A 14,022-nucleotide genomic window follows, 5' to 3' on the forward strand; every position below is an offset into this window, starting at 1 on the left:
GAAAACACGGCGACGCAGAGCGAAAACCGAAAGTAACCCCCAAATATTTATTAGGGGAGAGCGCAGAGAGAGAGTGGCTGAGTCAGGGTTAAGACCTGAGCCAACTCTCCCTGTTAATCGTGAAGAGCAGTTGCAGTGGGAGAGGCTGCACCACTTGGAGAATTGGACATGGGAGGAGGAATTAGACGGTAAAGGACCTTGGGCTCAGCCTGGAGAATATCGCCGTCCCATGGAAGAAATAGATGCGAAATAAAGCGGAGAGGCGCTGGTATGAGGAGGCAGCACGGCGACGCGGTTGGAAGTCGGAAAAGCAGCCCAAAAAAATTATTGGGGGGGGGGGGGCAGAAGGGAGAATAGTTATGCCAGGTAGGAGACCTGCGCAAACTCCCTGTGCTCACCGTTGGGCTAGAGAGACCGGGCAGGCACCGTGTTATGCTATGGAGCGCACAGTGTTTCCAGTGCGGGTGCAGAACCAGGTGCGGCACATACCAGCCCTTCCTATTGGCCGGGCTAGAGTGGGCATCGAGCCAGGTAAGCTTGGGCAGGCTCGGTGCTCAAGAGCTCCAGTGCGCCTGCACGGTCCGGTCTATCCAGAGCCACCTCTACACACCAGTCCTCCGGTAGCAGCTCCCCGCACCAGGCTTCCTGTGCGTGTCCTCGATCCAGTACCACCAGTTCCAGCACCACGCACCAGGCCTCCAGTGCGCCTCACCTGTTCAGCGCAGCCAGCGCTTTTCTCCTCTCCTGCGCTGTCGGAGTCTCCCGCCTGTTTAGCGCAGCCAGAGCCTTTCTCCTCTCCTGCGCTGCCGGAGTCTCCCGTCTGCCCAGCGCCGCCAGTGCTCACAGTCTGCCCGGCGCCGCCAGTGCCGCCAGTCAGCCCAGCGCCGCCAGACAACCAGTCTCTTCCAGATCTGCCCGACAACTAGTCTCTTCCAGATCTGCCTGACAACCAGTCTCTTCCAGATCTGCCCGACAACCAGTCTCTTCCAGATCTGCCAGCCAACCAGGATTTACCGGAGCCTACTACCTGCCTGGGCTTCCTCTCAGTACTGGGCTTCCTCTCAGTACTGGGATTTCTCTCAGTACTGGGCTTCCTCTCAGTACTGGGCTTCCCCTCAGTACTGGGCTTCCCCTCAGTCCCGGGCTGCTTCTGTCCCGAGCTGCCCCTCTGTCCTGAGATGCCCCTCTGTCCTGAGATGCCGCTCTGTCCCGAGCTGCCCCTCTGTCCCGAGCTGCCCCTCTGTCCTGAGATGCCCCTCTGTCCTGAGATGCCCCTCTGTCCTGAGATGCCCCTCTGTCCTGAGATGCCCCTCTGTCCCGAGCTGCCCCTCTGTCCCGAGCTGCTCCTCAGTTATGTGGGGATCTGGGTGAGGACTATTAGGCCATGGTCGGCGGAGAGGGTGGATTATCCCAGGACGCGAAGGGGAGGAACTAGGACATTAATGGAGTGGGGTCCACGTCCCGAGCCAGAACCGCCACCATGGACAGACGCCCACCCGGACCCTCCCTATGCTCTTGAGGTGCGTCCGGGAGTCCGCACCTTAGGGGGGGGGGTTCTGTCACGCCTTGGTCATTGTATTTTGTGTTTTTGTTATATGTTTGGGTAGGCCAGGGTGTGACATGGGTTTATATGTTGTGTTTCGTATTGGGGTTTGTATTATTTGGGATCGCGGCTGATTAGGGGTGTGGTATAGGCTTGGCTGCCTGAGGCGATTCTCAATTAGAGTCAGGTGCTTATCGTTGTCTCTGATTGGGAACCGTATTTAGGTAGCCTGAGTTCGCTTTGTATTTCGTGGGTGTTTGTTCCTGTCTCTGTGTTGTAGTCACCAGATAGGCTGTAATTAGTTCACGTTCCGTTCTGTTGTTTTTGTATTCAGTTTCAGTTATTCCATGTACCGCGATTCTTTCATTAAAGTCATGAGTTACCTACACGCTGCATTTCGGTCCGACTCTCTTCATTCAACAGACGAACGTCGTTACAGCTTGCTCAGGAGGTAAAGGGGAAGTCAGATGTTTGGAATACATTTGACTAGTTGTGGAAAATAGTCTAATGGAGATCAAGGAGAAAGAAGTTAAGGAGCAAGAGCTGCGTGTATCTTATGTGTGACAAACAGGTGCTGTTAGTTTAAAATATCATCTTTCTGACCATTTGGACCAATGTAAACAACACTAAATACATTACAAGCATTCCAGAGAGTCTGTTGTAATGTTGTTGTTTTTTAAAATTGTAAAGCCTTTATTACAGCAAAGACCAAAAACAGTGCCAAAATGGAACGGTTTATTTATTGTTCATGCTAATTATTCAAGGGTCAATTTGTTATTTATTTTAAAACTAAAATGCTTCATTGCATTTCTAATTATGAATGACTCATATGCTATGTGATCACATGAATGAATGAATGATTGATGGATTGATACAGTAGTCTATATATGTTTTGAAATAGAGGCCTAAGTAAGTTACGGTATTAAGACTAAACCGGATGAACTTTTAGACATACAGCTTGATGGTATTTATACAAGGCTGCTATAGGCTACGAAGCCTATGAATGTTAATGACATGATTTATTATTAAAATGATGATCATAATAATAATAAGGAGATCATGAAAAAGGAGGGATATTATTATAAATGTTATTTTGCTGACAATTTGGAACAGTTTAAACAACATGAAATAAATGATAAGTAATACCAGAGAAAAAAATTACAACTTTTTATTATATCATAGCAAAGATTAAAGACGCATTTGTGAAATTGTTTTTCTGAAATGTTGTGTTGTGTGACGCTTGGTGCTCAAGGAATCAGTAGGCTATTAAACAAACACTCAAACAGGCAACACAAGCAGAATCTGACTAATTTATGTAGATGTACAGTACCAGTCAAAAGTTTGGACACATCTACTCAATCAAGTTTTTTTAAAGTTTGTTTTATGACTATTTTCTACATTTCAGAATAATAGTGAAGACATCAAAACTATGAAATAACACAAATGGAATCATGTAGTAACCGAAAAACTGTTAAACAAATCAAAATATACTTTACATTTTAGATTCTTCAAAGTAGCCACCCTTTGCCTTGATGACAGCTTAGCACACTCTTGACATTCTCTCAACCAGCTTCATGAGGTAGTCACCTGGAATGCATTTAAATTAACAAGTGTGCCTTGTTAAAAGTTAATTTGTGGAATTTCTTTCCTTCTTAATGCTTTTGAGCCCATCAGCTGTGTTGTGACAAGGTAGGTGTGGTACACAGAAGATAACCCTACATGGTAGAAGACCAAGTCCATATTATGGCAAGAACAGCTCAAATAAGCAAAGAGAATGACAGACCATCATTACTTTAAGACATGAAGGTCAGTCAATCCGGAAAATGTCAAGAACTTTGAACGTTTCTTCAAGTGCAGTCACAAAAACCATCAAGCGCTATGATGAAACTGGCTCTCATGAGGACCGCCACAGGAAAGGAAGACCCAGAGTTACCTCTGCTGAAGAGGATAAGTTGTTTAGAGTTAACTGCACCTCAGATTGCAGCACAAATAAACACCTCAGGGTTCAAGTAACAGACATCTCAACATCAACTGTTCAGAGGAGACTGCGTGAATCAGGCCTTCAAGGTCGATTTGCTGCAAAGAAATCACTACTAAAGGACACCAATAAGAAGAAGATAATTGCTTGGGCCAAGAAACACGAGCAATCGACAATAGACAGGTGGAAATCTGTCCTTTGGTCTGATGAGTCCAAATTTGAGATTTTTTGTTCCAACAGCCTTGTCTTTGTGCAAAGCAGAGTAGGTGAATGGATGATCTCTGCATGTGTTCCCACCGTGAAGCATGGAGGAGGAGGTGTGATGGTGTGGGGGTGCTCTGTCAGTGATTTATTTAGAATTCAAGGAACACTTAACCAGCATGGCGACCACAGCATTCTGCAGTGTTATGCCATCCCATCTGGTTTGCGCTTAGTGAGACTATAATTTGTTTTTCAACAGGACAATGATGACCCAACACACCTCTAGGCTGTGTAATGGCTATTTGACCAAGAAGTAGTGACGGAGTGCTGCATCAGATGACCTGGCTTCCATAATCATCCGACCTCAACCCAATTGAGATGGTTTGGGATGAGTGAACTGCAGAGTGAAGGAAAACCAGCCAACAAATGCTCCACATATGTGGGAACTCCTTCAAAACTGTTGGAAAAGCATTCCTTGTGAAGCTGGATATAAAATATCAAATATATTTGGATTTGTTTAACACTTTTTGGTTACTACACGATTCCATATGTGTTATTTCATCGTTTTGATGTATTCACTATTATTCTACAAGGTAGAAAATAGTAAAAGTGAAGAAAAACCCTTGAATGAGTAGGTATGTCCAAACTTTTGACTGGTACTGTATACGGATAATTTATAAAGCCAGGCACATTTAACAATTAGGCTAATGATTATAGACCTAATTAAGCTAATTAAGCTGTCAAAGGACCCCAGAAACAAAATTGTAGACCTGCACCAGGCTGGGAAGACTGAATCTGCAATAGGTAAGCAGCTTGGTTTGAAGAAATCAACTGTGGGAGCAATTGTTAGGAAATGGAAGACATACAAGACCACTGATAATCTCCCTCGATCTGGGGCTCCACGCAAGGTCTCACCCCGTGGGGTCCAAATGATCACAAGAACGGTGAGCAAAAATCCCAGAACCACACAGGGGGACCTAGTGAATGACCTGCAGAGAGCTGGGACCAAAGTAACAAAGCCTACCATCAGCAAGGGCATTGAAGATGAAACGTGGCTGGGTCTTTCAGCATGACAATGATCCCAAACACACTGCCCGGGCAACGAAGGAGTGGCTTTGTAAGAAGCATTTCAAGGTCCTGGAGTGGCCTAGCCAGTCTCCAGATCTCAACCCCATAGAATATCTTTGAGGGAGTTGAAAGTCTGTGTTGCCCAGCAACAGCCCCAAAACATGACTGCTCTAGAGGAGATCTGCATGGAGGAATGAGCCAAAATACCAGCAACAGCGTGTGAAAACCTTGTGAAGACTTACAGAAAACGTTTGACCTCTGCCATTGCCAACAAAGGGTATATAACAAAGTATTGAGATAAACTTTTGTTATTGACCAAATTTGCAAATAAATTCATAAATAATCCTACAATGTGATTTTCTGGATTTCTTTTTCTCATTTTGTCTGTCATAGTTGAAGTGTACCTATGATGAAAATTACAGGCCTCTCTCATCTTTTTAAGTGGGAGGACTTTGTCAATTGGTGGCTGACTAAATACTTTTTTGCCCCACTGTACAACTTCAGTAGCACATGCATTCGACTGATGGACTGTACCATCCCCACGGCCTCCACAATGGATTAGTCGACTCAGACAGGCGCGAATAGGACAGGTGTCTCGTACACCATGATTTTTTGTTTGTTTTTTTGCTACTGCTCAAGTAAAGAAATCTCGATCGACCAACAGCCTTAACGACCAAACAATCGGCCAGTTGACTAAATTTGGTCAGCCCAACACGCCATACACGTTATAAACATGTAATAAACGTGTAATCACCAAGACGGAATGTTCACATTTACTTTCTCTTTCCTGTCTGTCTGACCTGGATGTCTGAGAGACGACCCCCAGGCAGCGAATGACCCACCTAGTGAAAAACAAAACAATAATTTCCCAACCAGATGCTCTTTTGTCACACACTCTTTACCTGTGTAATGAACAACACACGTCTGGCCCTTCTTTGGGAAAGTCCTTGCTGTTGAAAAGAAAACAAACAATATTTAGTCAAACGTATTGTGTGTGTGTGTGTGTGTGTGTGTGTGTGTGTGTGTGTGTGTGTGTGTGTGTGTGTGTGTGTGTGTGTGTGTGTGTGTGTGTGTGTGTGTGTGTGTGTGTGTGTGTGTGTGTGTGTGTGTGTGTGTGTGTGTGGCATACACTGTAATAATAGGATGTGCCCTTATCATGCGCTCTTTATGAAATGTTGTTACATCAAATCATTGGAAGTAACAATATCGTATTCCTTTTACTATCAACATACACACTGCGTGATATCGAAATAATACTTAAAGTCAGTGTTAATACAGATGAAAGCAGCAATCCCAATAGAAGGAGCTGGCCATAGAAGGCTGGCATTATTGCAGAGAGTTCTAGAACGATATGTGAGAGGGTCATGGATCCAGCCTTTGTCAAATTAACCCTAACTATTTTTCTTTACCTTAACCTACTCCTCATAACCAGCTATGTTAATTATCCTAACCTGCTACGAAAAGTAAAATCTGACGTTAATTTGACAAAAGCTGGATCACTCCATGCCGTGACCGTGTGAGACCGAGGAACATGTATGGGTCTTCAAAAATAAATGTAGCCCACGTTGTGGAGCATGTAATAAACATGCAGCTAAATCATTTGCACTGGCTGTAAATCCGTTAAACGTTCCCACGGCATCGTGATAATAATAACACATCTCCCACAATTTCGTAATGGCTAGCTAAATATATACGCTAAATAAATAAACAAACGCAGCAGATAACGATCCAAAATCAAATGTAGCAAAACTTACCATCTCCTGGGGATATTATTTCGATTTCCACACCCATTATAATAAAAAGCGATGGTGGTTGCTAAAGCATAAAATAAAGCAGGTTTGGTGTCTAGTCTATGTCGGTGGTTAAAAGGTGCATGCAAGCTCCAGCAATGCCGACCACTGATCGAGTACTCTATCAAGTCTGAGAAATGCAGGATTGTGACCGTGTTCGAGAGGATCAACCGTTATGTATCATGGGTAAATTGTGACTGACTGACTGACTGCTCTACAAATAATAATGAGTAGTTATTTATGACGCAAGGTGATTTGTAGATCAGTCGGTAGACAGTCGCTTGCACAGTCGGCTGCAATGTCGAACAAGCCCTGTAACTACAAAAATTTGAAAAAACCTTAGCAAGTTACCCAACCTCGACACAAATCTCATCCTCTGTCTCCGTTTAGGGAGACCCAAAATGTACATCGCCTAAGCAGGGGACAGAGCTGCGACTGAGCTCTGACCTGGCAATGACCGTGGACAAGAAGGCCCCCGAGTGGTCAACATATGAAATACACCAGACTTCACATAAACTTCAAGACCCATAATGCTTTTCTATTGTCTAGTCTTTCAATTCCAGTTCATGAAAGCAGTTCATGGAGAAGTGAAATAAACTTGGGAAATGTGATCGAGGTTTATGGTTTGACAAGACAATCGAGGCATGTAGTGACACGTTTGTGCATATAATTTCGTGACTAAAGAACGTATTCGCCATATAGCTACTTCACTGATGGATGTAGCTAGCTAGCTAGCGTTAGCTAAATGTGTTATAAGCTGGCCAGACCCCAAAAATGACAGCTACTGTAGATAGCTAACCAGTAACTGTCAGGTAAATGATTTTCTACTATTATTGAGTAGCTAGCTTTATAACCTACATTTCAGTTGATAATAGCACATCTTTGCTGTAATAGCTTTTGACTTGACCTTCTAGGTTTAATTTGATGTGATACTAATTCTAGCTAGCACAAATGAATAACCTACCTCAAGTTAATGTAATTGCTAAAATATAGTTAATTATCAAAAGTCATGAATAATATCAATTTGATCATGACTCCGTTCAATACATTACACATAAGTAATTGGACGAAAGACGTCTTGTAGGGGAGAGTTTTGTTAAGAGCCGCGATGCTCGGTCACACGCATCGCTCGCGGTACGTTTTTTTGTGCATAAGGACCTTATGTTATATATCGGCGAGAAATAATTTTCTAAAAACAAAATGTTAAAATTATAGGCACCATTATAGGGTTAGGGTTCCCACGTGGCCAATTAGCTTTGTGCATCTCCGAACACCGTTAAAACAGTGTACAGCACAGGGGTTTGGTGGCACCTTCATTTGGGAGAACAGGCTCGTGCTAATGACTCCAGCGAAAGGAGTGGAATGGTAACTAATACATCAAACACATAGTTTCCAGATGTTTGATGCCATTCCATTTGCTCCGTTCCAGACATTCTTATGAGACGTTCTCTCCTCAGCAGCCCCATGTGATGTACTTTAAGTGTGTATTTTGCGTTTGTGAAATTGTTTTGATATATGAAAGTAGAGGGATTTATGTTTCTGGAACCGTACCGCAAATGAGAATCAATTCACGTTTAGATGGGAGTATTTGGCTGTTTTGGCTTTCAGAGTCAATTCGCCGTTAAACAGAAGATGTAAGGTCCTTAGACTAAGTAGTAACGTTGGGCTCCTTTTGTCCAATATTGAGCTACCTGAAGACCTAATGTTAAACAAGGATTGCCTCGTACCCAAATCCAGACTAAGGTCAAATTTGCCTGCCAAAAGCGATTAGCTCTACTTCTAGTTTAGTTAGCTAGCCAGCTAATAATACAGTTTGACATCACAACAACACAGATACCAGTTCCTCTCAGTGGTGGAAAAAGTACCCAATTGTCATACTTGAGTAAAAGTATAGATACTGTAATGAAACAGCAGGGAGCAGGTCTCGAACCCTCGACCTTCGAGTCCGAGGTCCGGCGCGCTATCTCCAGTAAAAGTCAAATTCCGCCAGTAAAATACTACTTGAGTAAAAGTCTAAAAGTATTTGGTTTTAAATATACTAAAGTATCAAAAGTTAATGTAATTGCTAAAATATAGTTAATTATCAAAAGTCATGAATAATTTCAAATGCCTTATATTAAGCAAAGCACACGGCACCATGTTCTTGTTTTAAAATGTTCGGATTGCCAGGGGCACACTCCAACACTCAGACATTATTTACAAAATATGCATTTGTGTTTAGTGAGTCTGCCAGGCCAGAGGCAGCAGGGATGACCACGTGTTCTCTTGATAAGTGCGTGAATTTAACCATTTTCCTGTCATGCTAAAAGCATTCAAAATGTAATGAGTAATTTTGGTTGTCAAGGAAAATGTATGGAGTAAAAAGTACAATATTTTCTTTAGGAATAAGTAAAAGTTGTCAAAAATATAAATAGTAAAGTACAGATACCCCAAAAACGACTTAAATAGTACTTTCAAGTATTTTTACCTACTCTACACCACTGGTTCCTCTGTTAAGCTGGAGTGTAATTTAACCTACTTGATCTGCGTGGCTAAGGTCATTTGGACTAATCAGCTCAGCTCTGGCCCTGGGTGTAACCCTCAGAGGGGATTAGACATGCCAGAGGCACAGGACAAGAGAGGCTTGTCCTATTCTTAGTGTGGGATGGCAGTCAAGATAGCTGGAACTGGTCTTCTGCCGGCAAAATCCTCATGACCGATATCCTCTGCCCTCATCAATGCTATTGAATGAGTGATAGTTTCTTCTTTAATCAATGTTACTGATCATTGTTTCTCTCTCCGTTTGGATTAATCTGTACTTGCTCGACTGTCAGTATGGAACTGGGCAAAGCCAAGTTGCTGAGGTCAGGTCTGAACACGCTACACCAAACCATCCACCCCGTCCACGGGATAGCCTGGACTGACGGGAAGCAGGTCTGCCTCACCTCCCTCTACTATGACAACTGCGAAGTCAAATTCGGCGACACCAACGTCATCGGTCAATTTGAGCATGTATTCGGCCTCTCCTGGGGCCCTCTGTGCTGTTCCGGCGCTCCTGCCCTGTTGGCCGTCCAACACAAGAAACATGTCACAGTGTGGCAGCTGCAGCTCAGCGCTCTGGAACAGAACAAGCTGCTCTGCACTCAGACCTGTGAGATGAGTGAACCGTTCCCCCTTCTGTCTGAGGGATGTGTCTGGCATCCCAAGATGGACATCCTTTCTGTCCTCACTAAGAAAGATGCCTCTGTGCTGTTCTGCGTCCGCGTGGACAACCGTAGGGTCAAGGCTGATATTAAAGGCAGTGGACTCATCCACTGTGCCTGCTGGACCAAAGATGGCACCCGGTTGGTTTTGGCTATAGGAAGCGCCCTTCACTCCTACATCTATAACGATGTTCAGAAGAGTCTTTTAGCCTGCTCCTTCTGCCCCATCTTTGACGTGGGCGGGTACATCTGTGCCATCGAGTCAACAGGCGAGGCCCAGGTGGCAGTAGCTACAGAGCTGCCTCTGGATAGGATCTGCGGGCTGAACGCTGGCATAGCATTTGACGTGTCCTCAGATTCAGAGTCCTCCCTACCTGGACATTCTTCTCCTATGGTGATGTTGGACGAGGATGGCTGTATAGACCCCCGCAGGAGGTCCTTTGACTCTGAGAGGTCCTACCTCTCCTGCTCTGCCTCCGGTGGTCCTATGGACCTCACCCACCTCCTGGCTAAGCACCGGCGCTCAGATCCTAGTCCACTCTTACACCTGCGCCGCAGGGACCACCTGACCGACTCTGGACAGGATTCGTCCCACCTTATCCTGGTAACCTACGAACGGAAAGTCACCAGCACCAGTAAGGTCAGCATCCCTGGGATCCTGGTGCCAGACATTGTGGCCTTTGACTCCAGAGGTTCCACGGTAGCAGTGGCCTCCAACACATGTAGCATGGTACTGGTCTACTGCATCACGCCGTCCACCATGCCCAACATCCAGCAGATCTCCTTACAGAAAAACGAGAGGCCCAAAGGCATCTGCTTTCTTGGTGACAAGATGTTGCTTCTCATGATTGGCAGACAGAAGTCCAAAGACCCTGCCTTCCTCCCCTCCTCCAATACGGACAAATACATCCTGCGCCTCGCATCCAAGGAGATTGTCTACAATGGAGGAACCCCGGCATGTCCCTCCCCGAATCGAGAATCCCCCGTTAGACGCCACTCGAAGCATGTCTTCTCTAAAGATGAGCAGCAGGAGCTTGTTGAGATTAAGGAGCTGGTGTTGCCGGGAGGAGGTGTAATCCAGTCCCATTCTCCAGGGAGCAGCAGGAGGAGGCTGGTGGAGGAGGTGAGAAGCCCGGAGCCCAGCTCAGTCACCAGCTCAGTGGACTTCTCCTACTCTGACCTCTGTCACACCTCTGACCAACCTCACTCTAATGCTTCCTCCATTACGGTCGAAAACTTCCACACGGAACCCGTCAACCGAATGACGATGCTCTCCATGGCAGGACAGGCTAGCAGGGAGTCAAGTCAAACCTGCTCCCCATACTACAACCCTAGGGATAAGCCCCACACGGAGCTCCCCACCCTGCCCAAAACCACCCCCTTGGCCCCCAGAGAGAAGGAGAGGAACCTGGAGCAGCTGTCTCAGAACATGGAGAGGATTTTCTCTCGTTTTTCTGAGGTGCAACAGTGTCTGACAGAGATCAGGGACTTCACCCGGACCGGCAAAAGGGGTCTGGGGACTAGTTACCCCAATGCCTGTGATCCTCCATACGTTAACATCACATGTCAGGTAGGGGTTACATCTTACAAGATATTACTTCATTTGGGATATTTCATTTCTATGTCTGCAAAAGCTGGAGATTTTCAGAGCAATATTTTTAAAGATAATGTTTGTTGAAAGACCTTATTTATTGAAATTATAGGCCCCACCTTTGTATAATGAAGTTACGTTAGACTCTAGGGCTGGGAATTGCCAGGGACCTCACGATACAATATTATCACGATACTTAGGTGCCGATATGATATGTATTACGATTATATATGTATTGCGATTCAACACTGGTATTTTTATTGAGATTTGATGTTCCAAACATATTGTTCATATCTGCTGGAGAGAGAGCATGAGAAAATGAGTTTTGATCAGTAAGGGAAATAAAAGTGCTGAAAATGTGTTGGTTCCCTATTTAAAAAGAAGATGGAGAACAAGCTATAGGATGAAAAATAACTGAGTTTTAGCACAGGTACAGTCGACCAGCTCTACCTAAAGTAGCAAAAGTGTTTTTACAAATCGATACTTGGAGTGCAAAAATGATATTGCGATATGTAACTATATATAATTTTTCCCCCATCACTATTAGACACACAAAGGAATGAACTGTATGAGTATAATGCACCCAGATTCAGCATTCAGCAGATATTACCATAAAGGGCTAATGTTGAACTTGGTGGGACTTGTCTGAAGGTGAAGATACAGTAGAGACTTACTTTAATGTACTCTCCAGGCTAGAGTTTGCTATCCAACATTGGCTAATAATAGACAGTACGCTGACAGCACAGTGTGTGCTATTAGGGTGTTCCTAAAAGAGTGATTAAAAGCACAATTTGTGAAATGATGCCTTGCTGTTGCATCCATCAATAACTGTGTTCTTGAGGTCAGAATTGTACTAACTAACCCCCCTCCACTCTCTCTATCATCTATCTGTCTCTCTATCTCTTCCCTCTCCTCCATGCAGAAGCAGCTGTCTGAGAATGTGTTTATAGATGAGAGAAGGCCAGTGTTGTTGTGTGAGGGGAAGCTGTGTCTGAAGGTTCTTCAGGAGCTCTTCAACGTCACTATAGTAGAGATGGTGTATGGTACGTATCTGGCCCATGGGCTTCCCCCATACAAATAATAACACATGGTTGTAGTCTTAAGGCTTCAGATGTTTCTATGTTTTCACTATGTATACCCCAGGCTTAATTCAACCAGTTATTTGAGATTAAAGGTAGACTCAGCGATATGACATCATCATACACAGCGGGGTGATTCCCTGCTTACAGAAATCAACACAATTCATACGTGCAGACGGACATTATTGGCTCTTCCCAATGTAGGCATGCCTCAAGAGGAAATTGGGTAGTCTTCTCAGAAGTGTGTGTGTGTGTGGACGGGGATAGAAAGAAAAAAAAAACGTTTTCCCTCAGGTTTCCAGGAATCTATTCATATAAGAATAACCGCCATATCCTAGACTGAGGAACTACTGAGCTTCTCTCAGCTATTACAACTAATTAGAGAAGATGTTGTATATCAAAATAATGACATCTCTGTTTCACTCCCCCCAAAATGACATGCATTTTAAACAAAGTATTTGGTGTTAAACGGAGGGTGGAGAGGCTGAATATGGGAGTGATTATAGGGTTACTGTGGATTAAAAGGTTTAAAACAGAAGCAGCTTACAGCCCCACCACACCCTCCCTGGGTTTGTTCTGCTAATATACACACTCAGCACGCCTCCGCAAACTACAAGACTATTTATAGAGTATTTATGACACCAGTCCATTCAGGAGTTTCACTGTTAGGGTTTTTGCAGCAATCTAAGAGAGCCGTATGTTGTGGTTACTGTACTTTAGAAAGCGCTCTATAAATGATTAGTAGACACTTACTGGTTGAAACGCTTAGGACTATCTATTCAAAGGGTTAAATGGATGTAATCAATGACTCTCATGGTTTTATATAAGTTAAACAGTCTTGTAAAGCATGGAGAGAAATACAATATGAATGAAATAAAAAAAACTTCCTTAAACTTGAAACTCCTGTCTCCTGTGTGTTCCAGGTCCGTTGTGGATAGTCCTGGTAGCGGATGCAGAGGGCTTTGTACCCCTGACTTTTAAACCCAAAGAGGAGTTGACGGTGAGGAACGGAAAGAGTAAATCTCCCATCAGAACCCCTGGCAGCCCAGACTCCTGCCCCTCCAGCCCAGTCAAATCTCCCTCCAGCCCAGTCAAATCTTACCCCGACACAGAGACTTGAACACAGCCTAAATCTCAAAACAGACTTCAGTATAGTGGGAGAGAGCACACAGCATGGGACTACCGCCTAGCATAACATATGAGATGTCAATGCTTTATGCATGCATATCTAAAAACTGCACACGCAAAGACTCAACCCCTCGGCAGCTTTTTATGAACAAGCAGTACTGGGTGGCAAATGTTCCTTTTTCAGTTGGGGGATTATTCAATACACCTTTGAAAGAAGAACCTTTCAAACAGAATGTTTACACTTCGTGACTTTGGGAGATTATATTTTGGGGGCTTTGTATTATATGCCCATCTGGTCCAAGATGAAGTTCTGTTTTTTTAATCAGAGCACTGAGGTAAGATAGTGTGGTGTTTTGGCTGGCAGAGTTCAGTGTAGCTGCCACCAAATCCCAAAGAGATGTATCCGATTGTATATTATTAAAACGTTCAAATGTTTAAAATGGATAGTTTCATCACTCAACT

At 44.2% G+C, this 14,022-nt stretch overlaps 2 protein-coding genes across 3 annotated transcripts in view; one reads left to right on the forward strand and one right to left on the reverse strand.

Annotated features, from left to right (window-relative positions):
* Nucleotides 1–7,010, reverse strand: part of LOC123995268 (peptidyl-prolyl cis-trans isomerase FKBP1B-like) — a 33,074-nt gene extending 26,064 nt beyond the window's left edge. The window contains exons 1-2 of the mRNA XM_046298760.1: nt 6,545–7,010; nt 5,693–5,740 (exon numbers count right to left, since the gene is read on the reverse strand). Coding sequence (XP_046154716.1) covers nt 5,693–5,740; nt 6,545–6,581 — 85 coding nt within the window. The 5' untranslated portion in view covers nt 6,582–7,010. The remainder of the gene's footprint in view (nt 1–5,692; nt 5,741–6,544) is intronic.
* Nucleotides 7,011–7,156: 146 nt separating this feature from the next.
* LOC123995269 (WD repeat and coiled-coil-containing protein-like) lies at nt 7,157–13,995 on the forward strand. 2 transcript variants are annotated; one of them, XM_046298762.1, is made up of 4 exons: nt 7,157–7,392; nt 9,394–11,332; nt 12,276–12,396; nt 13,356–13,995. In XM_046298762.1, exons 2-4 carry the CDS (start codon nt 9,395–9,397, stop codon nt 13,550–13,552), a joined length of 2,256 nt encoding a protein of 751 aa, XP_046154718.1. In that variant the 5' UTR covers nt 7,157–7,392; nt 9,394; the 3' UTR covers nt 13,553–13,995. The 2 variants fall into 2 exon arrangements, with proteins under 2 accessions (XP_046154718.1, XP_046154717.1); XM_046298761.1 differs by lacking the exon at nt 7,157–7,392 and having other exon boundaries at nt 8,930–11,332.
* Nucleotides 13,996–14,022: the final 27 nt, after the last annotated feature.

The sequence above is a fragment of the Oncorhynchus gorbuscha genome, linkage group LG14 (genome assembly GCF_021184085.1).
Source record: "Oncorhynchus gorbuscha isolate QuinsamMale2020 ecotype Even-year linkage group LG14, OgorEven_v1.0, whole genome shotgun sequence".
In the NCBI taxonomy this organism is placed as follows: domain Eukaryota; kingdom Metazoa; phylum Chordata; class Actinopteri; order Salmoniformes; family Salmonidae; genus Oncorhynchus; species Oncorhynchus gorbuscha.